This window comes from Paralichthys olivaceus, chromosome 3 (genome assembly GCF_024713975.1).
Source record: "Paralichthys olivaceus isolate ysfri-2021 chromosome 3, ASM2471397v2, whole genome shotgun sequence".
Classification (NCBI taxonomy): Eukaryota; Metazoa; Chordata; class Actinopteri; order Pleuronectiformes; family Paralichthyidae; genus Paralichthys; species Paralichthys olivaceus.
In genome coordinates, this window is record NC_091095.1 from 6,709,342 (window position 1) to 6,726,082 (window position 16,741).

A 16,741-nucleotide genomic window follows, 5' to 3' on the forward strand; every position below is an offset into this window, starting at 1 on the left:
TGCCCAGCTGAGAGGTGGTCTTTGTATGACTGAGCTGAACACGGGCTCCTGCTCCTGAGTCTGCAGATCCAGCAGACAACAGGCGCTGCTGCAGCTGCCGGGACTCCACAGTTACAGCTTTCCAGAGGGGACAGACGAGGAAACCAAAGAAAACTACAACGAGGAATCCCTTAAATCCACTTTCTTTGGCTGATGTTGGAGACATTTCTGCGCACTTTTCAGTCCAGTTTAAAAGCCTGATGTCTCTGCCATTAGCTCGAGATTCACCCTGAACAGAACTACTAAACTCTGCCTGAGAAGAAAAAAACCCTTCTTGGATCTGAAATGGGCTCCAGGTTGTTGTGGCTGTCCTTTGCGCTGTCAGTGGCGCTCTCCGCCGCGCAGGACGGAGACACCAGCGCTGAGAAGGAAGAAGACATCCCGGAGGGTGCATCCACCCTGGCGTTCGTCTTTGACGTGACCGGCTCCATGTACGACGACCTGGTCCAGGTCATCGAGGGTGCGTCCAAGATCTTAGAGACCTCGCTGAGCAGACCGCAGAGACCCCTGTACAACTTCGCCCTGGTCCCTTTCCACGACCCAGGTAATGCACTGAACACACAGGCAGGGACGGTCTAATTCAGCTTTATTGAATTCCCTCATTACGCACGACCCCTTCTCGGCTGCACTGCGCCGTGTTGTGATTATTTACTCTTTGCAACGGCAACAAAAGAAACACGCGCAAAAGTGAGAAATGTAATAGTTTGTTCACAACCCGCCCTCTGAAGACCTAATGTCCCTCACACCTCCAGAGGAGGAACTGTCTCTGCGCACAGATGTTCAGCCTGGCGGTCACTATCATTAGCATTCCGTCAGGGTTAGTGTGTGTGGCTTTAGGTTTGCGATGCAACATGATCATTATCATCACCCTTGGGTGCTCTCTCATTCTGAGCGGCTAATGCCTGGGCAATATACTGTATCATTGGGCCTTTTAAAAGTAACCTTGACTTGTGGGTCAGAGGTGCTCTTATTAAACTCAACAGATAATAATTCACGTTAAAGTAGGATCTGAGTGGGGTTATATGGCAATGCAACCAAAAAACACAAACAAGAGATTCAATGTGTTAAGCTGTGAGTTTCCAACTATTCATATTCACCATCACATCCACAGTTGTGCTGAAGTTGATATTTTGTGTTTTTCTGATTGTGAGACTTTTTAAAATTCCTATAATTACTATTTTCTGAGACGAGGAGGGGAAGTAACGTACCTGCTTGCCAAAAAAAACCCCACCATCAAAGGCTGTTGTCATGTCATGTCATGGGGGGTTGTGTGCCGATAGTGAGGTGAGAAGTGGACAATGTCCACCTGCAAAAAACACTCATACAACTACAAGAGCCAGAGGAGATGAAGGGATTTCCTTGTCTTGATGACCACACATCCACACACACACATACAGTGCATCTATGTGCAGCAATGTCTCTATCACACATCGCTCATACACTGCCTGTAGTTTTCAGGGGCAATTTGGGGTTAAGCGTCTCGCCTAAGGACAATTCAACACACACAATGGAGAAGCAGGGGATCAAAACACCAGCCTCCTGGTTAGTGGCGAACCCGCTCTACCTTTTGACCCACTTAGAGTGTGTGGACAGCGAAACGCCTCCCAGAAACATTAAATCTTGTAAAGGTCTTCAGATCTGAGTGTTTGTAGTTTGTTGTACTCAGACCTTAAAGCATTTTATGGTACAATCAAATACACAATTTTACAGAATACTATACTATACTTTTGAATGTATAGTACTAACTTACTATATATATCTATAAAAAACAATCTGAATACACTTAGCAACGGTAGATACCAACTTGTCCAAGAGATCTGAGAGGGGGAAGGAAATGAATAGACAGGTGATGTGTGGGGTGAGGAGACAGATTCCTATTCCAGATGTTTTTTCTCCTCGGACTAAATTTCAGCATGTCACAAATTCTCATGAAGCACAGGTCCTCGATCACTGATTCAATCTGACAACTCTGTGCCTAGAATAATAATTATATCCCAAAGAAGAAATATGCTCAGTATACACAAGTGTTACAAATGATGAATTCATGGTTGTGCGTCCCAGGGGTGAAAGTAAATCTGGGATCATTAGCAGATGATGAAAGAGCTGTGATCCATTGTGTCTTGGATAAAGCGATAGTAATAAGTAAGAATATGGTGATTAGAACTTGCTTCCCCCCCCCCCTCATACAGTAAATTCAAACTGCAGCAGCTTGAAACAGAGCTTGAGTGAATGTCGACTTCTCTTTGCAAAAGAACTGTGTGTCCTTGTGTTTGTCCCTCACCACCAAGTGACGTTCATTGGCTCCTTAAAATGTTAACGAGGATGTCAGGATGTGTTCTCCGAGATCCCCCGGAGGGGAAAAGAGGAATGATTAGCAGAGTCCACTGTAAGCAGGGGTGCAGCTGAACATTTCCCCAAATGCGGTCCTGCCCCTGTCTCTCACTCTTTATCCAGTATCCCAAACCCTCAGGAGACAGTCGGCTTTGTTTTCAGAGGAACTTTTTATTGAGGCTTTGTTTCACTCCTCTGACACAGATCCATTTTCTCCACTTTCCATCCGACCCAGTGCGATAACACGGTCCCTCCTGTTTGATTTGGCTCCTGTTGAATCAGAGGCCCAGAGCTTCAGCTTTATTTACATTGCAATCTGACATGGTAAACATTAGAGTGTCTTTTTGTGTATTTCTGTCGGCCTGTATTGTGTGTGTCTGTGTGTGTGTGTGTGTGTGTGAAGCGAGAGTGTCAGGAGGATGCCTGGATATTGGGGTCAGGCTTGTGTGGGAAGATCAGTCAGGAAGCCCCCCCCCCCCCCCCCCCCCCCCCCCCCCCCCTCCATCCTGCAGGGAAAGAAAGAAAGAAAGCAAAAGAATACTTCATAAGTCATTTGACTGAGGCACAGGGCTTGTGTGCTTAGCACCACGGTCTGAGAACACTCCGATGAAACCGTGGTAGGGTTGAATTACAGCTGCCCCTGTTGTGTTATCATTTCATAGCATAGTTGCTTTTGAAAGTGGCTTTCCCTTAATGAGGGAATGTGCTGTACATTAACGCCCCGGACTGTTAAAATAACAGCTGTGAACACGAACATCTCTTTTTTTTCTGCAGCTATAGTCCGGAGAACGACAAGTAATCTGTCATTAAAGAATCCAGTCTCAGGCTGAGAAGTTGAAGGTGTATTGCAAACAGACTCTCTGGACTCATGGAACATTTATTTGAGATTTTACAGCCAAATAAACTTTATTTCACAACGCTGCTGCCATTCCCGAGCCAGGAAGTTTGGCCTTCATCCCAGCACTGATGTCAAATTGTGCAGTTTTCCAATTAACCATTCATAAAGAAGCTTTACGGTCTAGCTGCTTTCAGACGTGCACTGAACTCCAGACATTTTCTGGAGGGGCTGTATGTGAGAAAATGTCAGTGTGAGCCCATGTGCGAGTTCAACAGGAAACTGTCTCGAATTTTCACAGCAAGTGAGCATGTCAACGACGTTTGTGACACCCGACAATCCAAAAATGATACAAATATTTCATAGAAGACTGTGATGAAGATCTCAAAATGGAAAGGGAATTTTTTTGTGATTTTGGTGTTGATGTGCTGTAAACAAAAACTAACTAAATTTCCGCTCTCTGGACATTCTCCTGTTGTTGTGAACATGTCTGAGTTGGACAATCTCCTGCTGCGTTCTTCATGTGTGCAAGACAAACTCAGAGAAATTGGGTCTGGACATTTCCCAGAGTTCATGTCTGAGAGAAGTCATTTTTGAGACTAGTACTGTATCTAAAGATTAGGGTCCACTGGGATTTTACATTTCCTTCGTTAAGGCGGTGCTGACGTCCACACACACACATCCTCGTCCTTGTAAATGGCACGACGCTGTGAGGGGGTGTGTCTGTGTGTATCTTGTATGTGCTTGTGTGAGTGTTTAATTGGCTGAGGTTGAGATGGGTCAGTGCTTTGGGTCAGTGGGGGACCTCGCACACTCAACACAGTCACTCACATTCAGTCAGTGCAGCCAGAATGTATCGAGACTGCAGCACTTTTTCATTGTGTTAGCTGTGCATTGTAGCATGATGCTTTAAAATGAATCAGTGAGGAGTTCTGACTCCATCATTTCATTGGAGGGTGTTTGTATCCACGTGTGGATGTTTGCTACTTTGAAATAGTGTATCTCAGAAAGAATATTAGGTGCTATAGACATAGAAGATGAAGGTGTCGACTTGGAAAGACAATGGGATTCAAGAGCTTTTAGTGATGAGGGCCTACACTGTTTTTTTTCCCCGCAATGGAATTTATCCATTCTGTCCTGCCTCCTGCCTGATCCACTCCTTGTCTGAATGTGTCGCACATGTTCCTGTTCCTGTGAATGCACCTGACCAGGACAATCCCCTGCTTCATTCTTCTTATGTGAAAGGCAAACTCTGGAAATTGTCCGGACCCAATTTTATGAAAGTTTTCTAGAGTTCATGTCTGAAAACTGCTTTAAACTGATTGGCCGGCTTAGTCAGTGATATCTCCCAAAATCCACCTTGCTTCTATCAAGAACCCTTGAGATTTAAGATGTAAAAATGAGACCAGTTACGGACATTTTGGAACTTAGTGGGCACGTTGTGTCCTTTTCCTGGCAGTGGTCTTTAGTTTGAAAGAGATGGACCAAACCCCTGGGTGTGGAGTTACGACGAGATGGCCTCTACCTCCTCTTCATGATCAAAGACACCCGTCACAGAGCTCCCTTTGTTGGCATGCAGCTTCCCTCTCTACCATCCCCTTTCCCCTTTGTTTCCCTATCCAGAGCAGCAGTTTTTTTGTCTGCTCTGCCCCGCCCGTGTGAGATTACAAGGAGCCTGCATTTAGCTGGACAGAGTCAATAATGATGCTATTAGGCAGGAATGCCAAAGGAGAGAGGTGGAGGTTATGGAGAATTAGAGGAAGAGAGCGGAGTGTGGCAGACTACAATGTGTGTCTGTGTGTTTCATGTACTAATTGACCTACCCGGGATTATTAAGATGGCCTCTAATTTTTAGGGCTGTGCACGCACCTTCTGATAAGCCCCAAGGTGCTCTTAGTGCAACAGTTACAACTCCATCGAGCTTTGTAATCGGTGCTCAGAGGTTATCCCCCCTTTCATCTCTGAAGTCAGCACATACCTGAGGGTTTCTACAGGAACACTTAAAACCATGTCCATGTTGTTCCTTGTTTACAATTTGTTCATGGTTGACAGCTGTAGAGATTCCAAGACTATTTAAGGATGAAGGATGTAGCTGTTTAGAAACGTCACAGGTAGTTGACCTTTTAATGCTCCAGCTGACATGAATCCATTGAGAATAAATTACCCATTCAAGAGGAATTTGCCAAACGTTTCTGTTTCTTGTTCTCTTGACCCATGAGACGTTGGTTTCCCTCTGGGCTTTTGATTTGTTTTCCAACCTCTGTTGAGCTTAGACATTGATCCTGAGGTCCTGAGGATTCATGATCCCTGTTCATGACCTTCAGGGCTCTTTGACATCACTGTCGGGCTCTCACCAATATCCTCTTGACCTTTAGAGGCTGGTGGTTTGTCTGTGGTGTAGCATCTTTTGAGTAACTACGAATGTTGACAACCATGAGTAGTAAAAAAGTGAAGCAACAAACTGCAGGGGAAAAAGATTAGTAGGGTGTTTATCCAACAGTCCCCTTAAATTCAATCAAGCTGCACCAAATTGAACACATTTATAGGTATCAGTCCCGTAAATGTGACAGATCCATGAATTATTCCTCGGGTAATCAGTGAAATTGTAAATGAATTATTACTATCTTGAAATGTTAAAGAAAGTGAGAAAAGATCCTGTGTCTGCTCTCTGATCTGGAACCAACATTAAAGTGGTCTTCCCTGATCCATACCACATCCTTCCCAAAAGTTTTGATTGAATCCAACTCGTAATTTTTCAGAAATCCTGCTGCCTAACAGACAAGCACAGATGAGAACGTCTTGGTGGAATTTGACACATTTTAATTTCTACATAGATAAAATATGAATATTTATCATGAGAGCTCTATCCAGTGGGCATAGCTTGAAACTGAAAGCCTGTCATCATAGCTTGAAACTGAAAGCCTGTCATCATAGCTTGAAACTGAAAGCCTGTCATCTGTTTACTCACACAACCTGTGTAGTGAGTGGCAAAATGTCTGTTTTGCTGCTTGTCTTCAGATGTGATTTACTGTTCTGGGGTGGAAATGTTTGCCCAACCTGTCCGTAACTCTTACCATGTGCCTTCAGCATAACCAGCCAGTCACTCACTCCCAAGTCCATTTATGTTACGAGGTGAGCACCCGAGGCTAGTCAGGTGATTTTAATAACAACTACCACTGGTCGACCTTTTTTTCTGTTGGTGGGGAGCAGCTTATAAATGCTGTGCTTGCGGTCTGCTGTGTTCAGTGCAATTTCTAATAAATTCACTAGTAACACACTGACCTATTTTTATGCCTGTACAAAAAGATTTCAGATTTCAAATCACCTTTTCAACCTTAAACTGACCAAGAACCCAAGTGGACAGTTTCCAGCTGCTGCAGACATACATATATGTTGTATATTAGTATTTGCCAGTCAGCAATGTTAATGCTTTACTACCCAAAATTGTAAGTAGTCACCTCAGCTGTTTTACTGTTGCAACACTTTCCTCAAATTAATGTTTTTATTCTAAATACACTCCACAGATGATGTCTAGACATTATTATTATTCAGGAAATATTCTTTAAGGATTTTTAACACATATTCATTCATGCATTGTTGTACCCAAAGTCTGAAAGACTCATTTGGAATGCATTTGATGTATTTCCACAGAGATCTGGTGCCAAAGTTGAACAAGCCCATGTTGGTATGGCATGACCTCATGTTGGCTCTGTCTTCCAAGGCTTTTTTTTCTTCTTAATTGTGTGAAAGCTGCTCATGTACCGTTTAGTTGAAAAACACAACACCAGATACACAATTCCAAATTAATGCAAATGCTGTTTGTGCAAACAATGTGTCATATGTTATTGCAGTTACATTATTTTATTAAGGGGCTTGTCACTACATCTCTTCCCATTTCCTTCTCCACCTCCAGAGAAACCTGATGTGTAGCGATGAAGCATTTGTGAATGCCTGAACTGTTGACTCGTCTGTGTGTCTGTATCAGAGGAAAGACCATAAAGATAGAGGGGTGGGATCAGTGTAGATATGGAACAACAAAGCATCTGAGGATTTTAACTGACACTGAGGCATGTATGGGTTTTTAACTTTGGCAAATGTGTCCAAACCAGACAAATGTTAAGGGAATTACTGGCTGCAAGGTTAAAGGTCGGGCCGCCAGTGCCCTCTGCCCCCTGCCTCTGAGGGGTCTGTTTTGGGGGAAGTCATGTATCATGAAGACCACCTAAGATCAATGTTTCTGAACATTTATTAAGCTATAGCGTAGCACAGATTCTGTGTCCAAAAAGTCAAAGATGCAGCACAAAGCACCCAAACATTACAAAATAATTCACAACATGTTAATTCACCTCAAATGTCATTCAGAGTGAAACCTAAGCTTGTTTTGATGAACCTGTTGTTCCGTGTCAGACTGATGACGAGCACATGCTGAGCTCATGGTCAACTGTTTGGGAACTCAGAAGAGTCTGCTAACCCATATATTTATTTTTAACTATATTTTTTAAAATTCGTTTTTAGCATTTAACTATTTGGACCACAAAATTAGACATCTTGAGAATAAAGATGTAATATTACGAGAAACTGTCATAATTTAAGTATTCTTAAGTAATGTTCTACCTCAGTATAAAGGTTTCACATATACTGACATACTATCTTTTGGCTCATCAGCTCCACATTACCATAGAATTCAGGACATTGAAAAGATTGTGCAAGAAACTGTCTATTCTGAGGAAAGAACCACACAGACTTTGAGGAAACTCTCTATTTTGTGGAGGAGGAAATTAGTTTGGTTGTGGTCAACTGCGAGGCTGTTGTTGGTTACATCTGTGTGCTTTTGAGAGGGGTTTCACAGTTTCTCAAGAAACATACTGAAGATTATGGATCCAGAAGGAGTGAAAACCAGTTCTCCTTGCAGCATATTTTCAAAACAAGGTTTATTTATTCTGTTAATATTACTTTTTGTCATTAAAGTAGTTTATTCTCATAATTCTCATGATATGATCACAGCATACCTGAGCAAATTTGATGGAGGTCCTGGTTGATGTGGCACGCTAGCTGAAAATCACCGCCTCAGACATCTGAGTGTGCGTCTGTGTGTGGTCGACAATGCCGATCTGCTGATTTTCTTTGTCTGCTTCAATTAGATTTTCCTCAGTAAAACAAGGGAGCCACACAACCAAAAAACACCACCCAGTCACTTTTGTGCAGTCTGGGTTTACACCATCAGTCATAAAACACGTAGCCATGAGCTGTGCAGTCTTGTGTTTGTAATGCTGAGGTTATTTTCAAGTCTCCTACTTAATGTTCAAGCTATATTAATTCAAGTTCCGCAATTAAACAGCCACATTTATTCATAAATTAATTATCTTCCAGGATTGAATCATAGGGTTAAGTCTTGCCAAGTCTCAGGGTTTTTGCCATTATTTTTACAATGGAGACCATATGCAGAAACTTCACAGACAGCACATTACAGTATGTTTTGCTGCCTGTTTGTCTGCCCCACCTGATTCCTCTCTAAGCCCCAGCTTTGTCTTTTTCATCCTCTCCCCCCACCCTCCTTTCCATCTTCCATATGTAGTAGGTTTTTATGTGTTCACAGTTTGCTTTCAGACATCTGGGTCAATGCTACTGGCTATAGACCTCATTTGAAATCACTGGCACAAGCTACTGAAATAGTGTTTGCAAATAATCAGGGACTTTGTGGGATGAACTTAATATAAACCAGACTTTGGTATTTTTTTTACAGTTTTTGACTGACTAAAGTTATTCAGAACAATAACAACAATACCTGAGAAAGCATGATTTCTACCTCTGCCAAGGAGGTTATGTTTCCACCCCATCCATGTATCTACAAATTTATGCCTCAAAGTTTCCAAAGTCAGAAAAGAGTTGGCGACAATATTTTGGGGGATTTCTATTATGTTTAACATCTGCTTTGGTAAGGTGCTGCATAAGTTCCTTTAAAAAGTCAAAATCCTCAGTTGTGCAGGAGAGGGAGCCTAAACTAGAAGTAAACTAATAGATCTCATACACAAATATTTAGTCAAATAAATCTGGAAAAATGAAAAAATACCTATAAAAAAAAAAAAAAACTATAAAACTAATGCACTCCAGATGGATTTGTCTATTGCTTACCTTGGGCGGAGCCTTTCCAGATCATAGAGGTCAAGAGTATGGCTGAAAAACCGTAACGGTCAAAAGTCAACCATGAAGATGGGGTCGGACTGGGTCTGAATAAGTATCACTCTTCCTCCTTGTAACATTTGTGTTTTAATTCCTCCACAGAAACACATAGATCTCATTTGAAACCAAGTCACCAAGACAGTTTTGTTTATAAAGCCCAAAATCAATTTATATATGTAATCAAATTTTTCATCAAAGCAGCACAACAGAACAATTAGTCTCTCAAACTGAGAGACCTCCCTCTTGAATAAAGATGGGGGGGGGGGCATACCATAAAAGACAGTGAAAACTATGATTTACTGTCGGTCGCAGCAGCATTTGCTCCAACACACCCATGTGCAAAAGTATACACACTTGAACATATACATACATATTTGTTTGCTGCATGAAGGAACACACCTGAGAACCACATGTCCCTATAAATGACAGACACAAATGAACACACACTCACTCACTCACACACACACACACACACACACACACACACACACACACACACACACACACACACACACACACACACACACACACTGACTTGATTAAGACTTCACCTCGGGTTGCATCTATCTCTGTGTTGTATCTCTGGCACCAGTTTCCAGTCAGATCGATGGCTGGTGGACGGTTCGTAGCTGTCATCCGTCTCTGGAACAGGCTCTCCATCAGTCCATCCATCTGGGAGGGATTACACGGCTGTGTGTGGTGTGTGATGTGCATCAGCTGGGTCTCACTATATATTTTCGTTTGTGTGTGTGTGTGTGTAGGGCTGTGTGTGATCATTTGAACTCATCAATGGAGATCTGTTGTTGTGTGTCCCATCATCCAGAGACAGAGACACGTCAGTTGCATCAAATGAAGGGAAACATGAGCCTGGTGGTCTCTCTGTCTCTTCCCGCTGGTTGTGGTGAGATGTTTCCATCACAAGCTCAGATTGTGGTGTTTTAAAATCAAGGTTGTCATCAGCTCTTGTCGCTCCAGGCAAACCTGTGGCAGTGGGTGAAGTCAGGCAGGGCAAAAGATGCAGGGGGAGACAGGTATGGAAGAAAAGAAGGAGTTATTAAAAATATTTAGTTGGAGGTACTGTGATCAGAGACAGAGATCAAGTGCATGAAAGAAAGTGAGGGCAAGTTGGGAGGACTTAAAAGTTGAAGGAGCCTGGATTGTGCAGCCTGCAGACTTGAAAGCTTTGAGTTCAGTCCAGAAGAATGTGTGAAAGAATGAGCTGCTTATAAAAGGAACATCCACACAAAATATGATCTTTTTTTCTGCTCACAGTCTGTTATTAACAATATATCTGAAAGGAAATGGAAATACTGTTTGTAAACCATTTCCTGTCCATGTCTGAAGTCGTACTTGTCCCCCAAATTCCTCTTCTACTATATTACATTTCAATACTTGTCTCCATCCATACTACTACACATTGAACTCTGCTACAAATTAAATATGCATTAGTGGAGCACAATAAATGAAACAAGGTGAAATGCACAGCTTTGAACAACAACAACAAAAGACACGAAGATTTACACATTAGCACATTATGTGATAACAACATGGCTATATCACTTACACCCGAAATGCACTATAAAAGACTTAATTTACAATAAAATAAATATTCCATCAGAAGACCACTTAACCACTTAATAACATAATAACTTAAGAAGAAGAAGAAGAAGAAGAAGAAGAAGAAAAAGATGAAGAAGAAGCAGAAGAAGACGAAGAAGAAGAAGCAGAAGAAGAAGACGACAAAGAATAAGAAGCAGAAGAAGAAGATGAAGAAGAAGCTGCAGGTAATTGCACTCTGCGCTGCCTCACATATGTTTTTTCATGGGGGGGGGTGATTTATGTGAATTATGCCCCAAAGCTGAAGGTCAGGATGACAGCCGCTCGCATTCAGGCAGATTTCACCCTGAGTCAGCAGAATGACAGAAAGCAGCGTGTGTGTGTGTTTACAGCTTCTGTTGCTGTTAAGTGCTGCAACAGCTTCACGTTGTGTAACCCGATGACATTTTCTTTGAATGGAGAAAAACCACATAACCTCTTTTCCTGACTATTGTCTAAGTGAAGGACTAACTTACAGCACACAATGGATGATTACAGTGTTTTTGTTAGTCAAAATAAATGCTTGTTAATAGGACAAAGAAGAAAAGCCTTTGTTGCTACTCTATCGATGAACAAAAGGTTGAGTTTATGGGATCCTCAGGGCACTATTGGTCTGTATTGTCACAGCACTGGCTTTCTGTATCTCCGTAATCAGGCTTTTATAAACCAGGGTAATGGTGAGTCAGGGACATCCAGGTCTTTGCCTTCAGGAATGAAAAAATGAAAGCAAATGTTTCAGATGGTGAATGTAACTGCTGCCACTGAGGCAGAGGAATCGAGCACAGAGCACATAAAGAGCAAAACTTTCCCAAACTGCCACATCTCATCGCGATCATACCACAGAGTACAACAATGACAATGTTCCTCAGTCGTCCGTCATGTAAGCAGCCTGTGAAACTCCCATCTGCTGCCGCCAAAAAGTCCGAATTTATTTGGTTGGAAGACACTAACGGCTGTGACTTATCAACGTGTTGGCCTTGGAATTCCTCGCTGCTGATGTTGTGAGTAAAAAAAAGCGAAACTCGCTCCACGGTGAATGCACGAGCGATTCCCCGCAAATTACTTTAAGCACGAATGTCAGCGGAGGTGAAACTGAGTTTGCCGCTGGACAGTTGCCCAGTTTGTTCCATCCCATTAGACTTTCTGTGAGTGTTTAAGCCTGCATGTGATTCGCAGATGCATGCTCTTACAGACTGCTTTAGAGACAAATGCTGTGGGAATATCAAGGTTGAGGCTGCAGTCATTTGTTTCAGATTGTTTACTCCCGCAGCCCACTCGGGTCAACAACTCGCACCACTAACAGATTCAGAAAACAGGAACAAGATGCAGATCTTCATTTTGATTTGTTTGCTTTGGCCTTTTTCTCTCTTTGTTGTTTCCTTTATCAGACTTTGGTGCATTCTTTCACTCTGACTTCATTCTCTTGGCCTTTTCCATGCCACTTAGGCTTTTTGTCATCACCAAGAGAGCATGAAAGCTATTTCCCATATGGCATCAAGAGGACTGCGTTAAGATTTCTCTTTTACCTCTGCCAAGGAAGGTATGTTTTCATCTGTGCTTGTTTATTAGTTAGCAGGATTATGCAAAATCTACTCAACTGATTTCCATGAAATTTAAGTGGAGGGGTGAGGTATGACCTAAGGAAGATCAGAGGAACCAATCCAGGAATTTATTCTGCTTTCTTAAACACTTGATTTCTCAGGGAATAATTCATGAATGTTAAGGAAAAAATCATAAGGGGACTGTTGGACCTTGGTGGAAATATTCGTTCTACTGAGTGCAAATCAGAACACAAAATATGTGGGTTAGCATCCGATGTTCTTGACAATTTAAATCGTAACTTTAGAAATAGTGAATGAGAAGAATGTTGTCCAGTGTTTTTTGCAGCAGTTGATGGATCAATAGATTGTCTATTCTTTACCAGTTTTAATCAGGTGCCCTTGGGCAAGGCACCTGCCCCCTGAAAGCATGGAGTAGGCACAAGAAGGAGACGCTCTCAGGCATGAACGTTTGTTTTTGACTGGTAGAGTGGTATAGAAACAGTGTACATGAGCTCATTCAGAATTCTAAATGTGAAAAAACACAGATTTTAAAAAGGGATAATAAACACTTGACAAAGCGACATGCAGAGAGTGTGGCTGTGGTCAGGAGCCCCACAGCCAAAGTAGTCTAAAGAATACTTACAACAGCCATGGGAACTTGTCCCATAAGGAAAGAGATGTCAGCTTTTCCATCTCTGCAAACTCTGGCCTGAGATCCACGTTCCGCTCAGAGCAGCCAGACACATTTCCATGTTAGTTTTGAAAAGCGCCACTGATCGCCACAAATGTTCCGACACTCCACCTTTAGGATTTGCAAGGATGCCAAAATCTGGGTCATTTGGAAAAAAAACATCTTTCTCCTTTGTGTGTTTTATTATAGAAATTGAAAGTGCTTGTGAGTGGAGTGAAAGAATGTAGAAGGTTGCAAAGAATCGAAGTGAAGATGTGTATGATTCCTCATCGCAAACAGTGTTCAATTACATTACAATCTACGACCTCAGATGTTTTACTTTACAAAAATCACGATACAGAAGAAGAGAAAGTTCTCTGCAACAAGTATCAATCAAACGTGTACATTTCTGATTTGACCTCTCGACTTCATCTTAAGCTATACTTTTTTCTAAAAGTCAGGGATCCTTTGTAATTGCCCTCTCCTCAACAATGGAAGCCTTGTTTTCCAATCTGCTTGCATGTGCATATCTGCAGTGTGTGTGTGTGTGTGTGTGTATGTGTGTGTGTGTGCGTGTGTGTGTTGTGTGCCTTTTTGCAGCCCCTCATCAGGCTCATTCCACAGCACAGCTGCAGTGGCTGAAGTCACACAGTTTGACTCGAGAAGGGGCTTAACAGCTCATTACTGGATAGAACAAAGTAGGCTGAGAAACGGTGGTGACCAGCAGCACTGGCAGAGCTACAGAGCACAGGTCATGTTGTCACTCTGTGGTAGATGGTGCTACACTTCCTTTTTTACAGCACAGGGAAAGATGGCCTGACTTGGGCCAAATCCTGAGCACAACAACAAAGTTACTGAAATGAAAGAGATTTGTCTGCATGCACAACAAGAATGTCAGTCAGTAGAGCGGATACCTCCAAACCCTCAATTCAATCAAGCTGCACCAAATTGCACACATCATCCGTCCTCTAAGATCTCTGTGCTATTTCTTGAGAAATTCACCAAAATGTCGTTAGAGTTATTGGAATTCGCTCCAAATGTTAACATGTTTTTGTTTATTGTTGGCTCGAAAGCTTTGAACAAAGCCACACATTATCAAAAAGATTTTGAAATATTTATTTACTTTGAAATGGTAACAGAGTCTGTGAGGATCTATTTAAAACCTCTAAATGTTTTCTCTTGTTTCCTCATCAGTTGAAGTCTTTGTCTGCTCTGTCATTGTAATGTTTGTGTTCGTGAAGTAGATGAAACAGCTTTTGTACATTAAAACCACTGGAATTGTTTTTTTCCAGAGCTCTGTGTTCTTATCGGTACAAAAGCATCTTCTAGCACAAATGAATAGAAGAGGTTCAGACCTTGAAATCATCATCATCATCAAACCTGACCTGTCTTGAGAACATATTTCCATTCATCCCTGTCATTTATTTTATGTTTTTCCATCATCACTTGTCTGTCTGTGTGTATCTTTATCACATTTCTTTCTTTATGCTTTCCTTTCTCTGTTAGTTAAAATATATCTCCTTTCCTGCCGTTCTTCTTGGCGGTTCATATTGTGACATTTTAATCTGGACATCCGCGTGCGTTTGCCAAAGCTAATATTTGTCTCAGCTGAAGAATTTAAGGAAACAAGAATGCTCTCAGTTCTTCATCAGATGCAGACTTGAGCCTGTGGCCATATTAATCACGCAGCATTTTTTTCTGTTGTTTCTCTGCAGAGATTGGACCGGTAACAATCACAACAGACCCGAAGAAGTTCCAGTATGAGCTGAGGGAGCTGTACGTTCAGGTGGGTTCAGAGATGATGTTCATTGAACTGAGAAAACGGCCGGAGTAACCATGACACTGAGAGTCATATGGCCTTAATAAAAGCAGGCAGACTCTGGTCGGGCCAGACGTCTTGGTTGGAATGTTTGTGAGCTGATTAAGAAGCTTCATCACTCAGTCTCCATTAGAAGATGAAAGAAATCTAGATAAATAGATTTGTCTTTCTTTTACAAGAAAAAACAGTTCTCCCATCTGATGTGGCTTTTCATTCTTTATATAATGCTGCTAGGAGGTCTACCATTCAAAGCCTTGGTCATGTGTTGACTTTGCAAGAGGATCCTGAAAATCTCTTCTCTATCTCAGGTTTATTTTTCTTCCTGCCCCATTACAAACAGACGTATAAACAAAAACACGCAATGGCCAGACAGCTAAACAGAGCACTGCTAAGTCTGTGTAATGAGAGTGAGAGAACTCTGAGATGGAGCTTTCTTCCACAACTCAAGCGAGTAGAAAAACTGCAAAACCAGTACTCTTCAAATCTAGAGTTGACAGGGAGACAGAGCTGAGTAGCACTCAGAAGTTTGTCTTGTGAAGAAAGACATTGGCAAGTGTCTGTGCATCTTTGGCATGTTCTCCTCTCTATCTGGTGTGTGAGTGTGCCTTGTGTGTTGCATGGAGGACATCCAGCTTCCTCTCACTTGCTGCTTCATTCATGAGTCTGCTTTTCTTCAACTCCTCACCTGCACATCTCCTGAAGAGGCTTTGGCCAAAGTGCATGGAAAAATACTCGTTAGAATGGACATATTTCTTCCTCTTTCATTAAAAGTTATGTTTTAAAGGTTATAAATGAGATTTTAAATACAACATATTGTGCTCATATTCATTACATGCTCTAATGTTCAGAACACATATACTGTCCATTGCTTCAGCTCCTCTTTTCAGCCTCTGTCTGAACGATTGGTTTTAGCTCCTGTCTCTTTAAGGCCCCTGGCTTTGTTAGGGGGTGTGCATTGCATTATGCAAATGTGGGCAATGTGATGTCATATAACAGTACAATGATGTTGAAGTATTGGCCAGACTACTGACGAGGTGTTTCGGGAATTTCTTTTCCCTTTACAGCAGACTTTGGGCTTTTTAACTTTAGATATGGCAAACAGATTGGCGTCCTGAGCAGAAAATGAAGCCTCGATCCCTCTGTGTGTCTGAGCTTCACTGGTCTCTGTATTCCGGTAATACATGTTACTCCCTCTCTGTGAAACCATTGAACCTCCCAAAGAATTATGAAGCAAGATGGCTCCTGCTCCGGCAGCAATATAAACATGACACCCAGGTGATCACGCCAATTTTCATCCAATCAGTATTACGACATAATCATTCCAACTGGCTGCTTGTCACAATGCAGGCCCACTGAGAGTGTGCTGGGCTCAGGGCTTTAAGAGTGAGCGCCGTTTCAAAAACACATTTACTAACTGAAGCATTTTCACTAGGCTCCGCAGCACCAATGGAGGGTGCAGACAATATCTCACTGAGAACACAAAGGGAGGTGTGGCTGAAGGTGTGACAGATGAAGTATTTGTTTTGGTCCAAGACGCTCTAGTGCAACATCTAGTGATGGAATGTCATATGTAAACAACCTTAAAGGAAGGAGATGTTATTTTTAAGTCACAAGAGCACAAGTACAGAGCGGAGGTTATCAGGTTTATTGCTGGAGGGCAAAGGTTGAATGGAGGAGTTGATTTTTTGGCCGGACGGGAGATGTTGGGTTTCAGAAGAAATAGAGAACCT

At 42.1% G+C, this 16,741-nt stretch overlaps 1 protein-coding gene across 3 annotated transcripts in view; it reads left to right on the forward strand.

Moving 5' to 3' along the window:
• Nucleotides 1-16: 16 nt before the first annotated feature.
• Nucleotides 17-16,741, forward strand: part of hmcn1 (hemicentin 1) — a 72,929-nt gene continuing 56,204 nt past the window's right edge. For all 3 annotated transcript variants that reach the window (XM_020098378.2, XM_069521685.1, XM_069521686.1), the window contains exons 1-2: nucleotides 17-583; nucleotides 14,908-14,978. In XM_020098378.2, coding sequence (XP_019953937.2) covers nucleotides 325-583; nucleotides 14,908-14,978 — 330 coding nt within the window. In that variant the 5' untranslated portion in view covers nucleotides 17-324. The remainder of the gene's footprint in view (nucleotides 584-14,907; nucleotides 14,979-16,741) is intronic.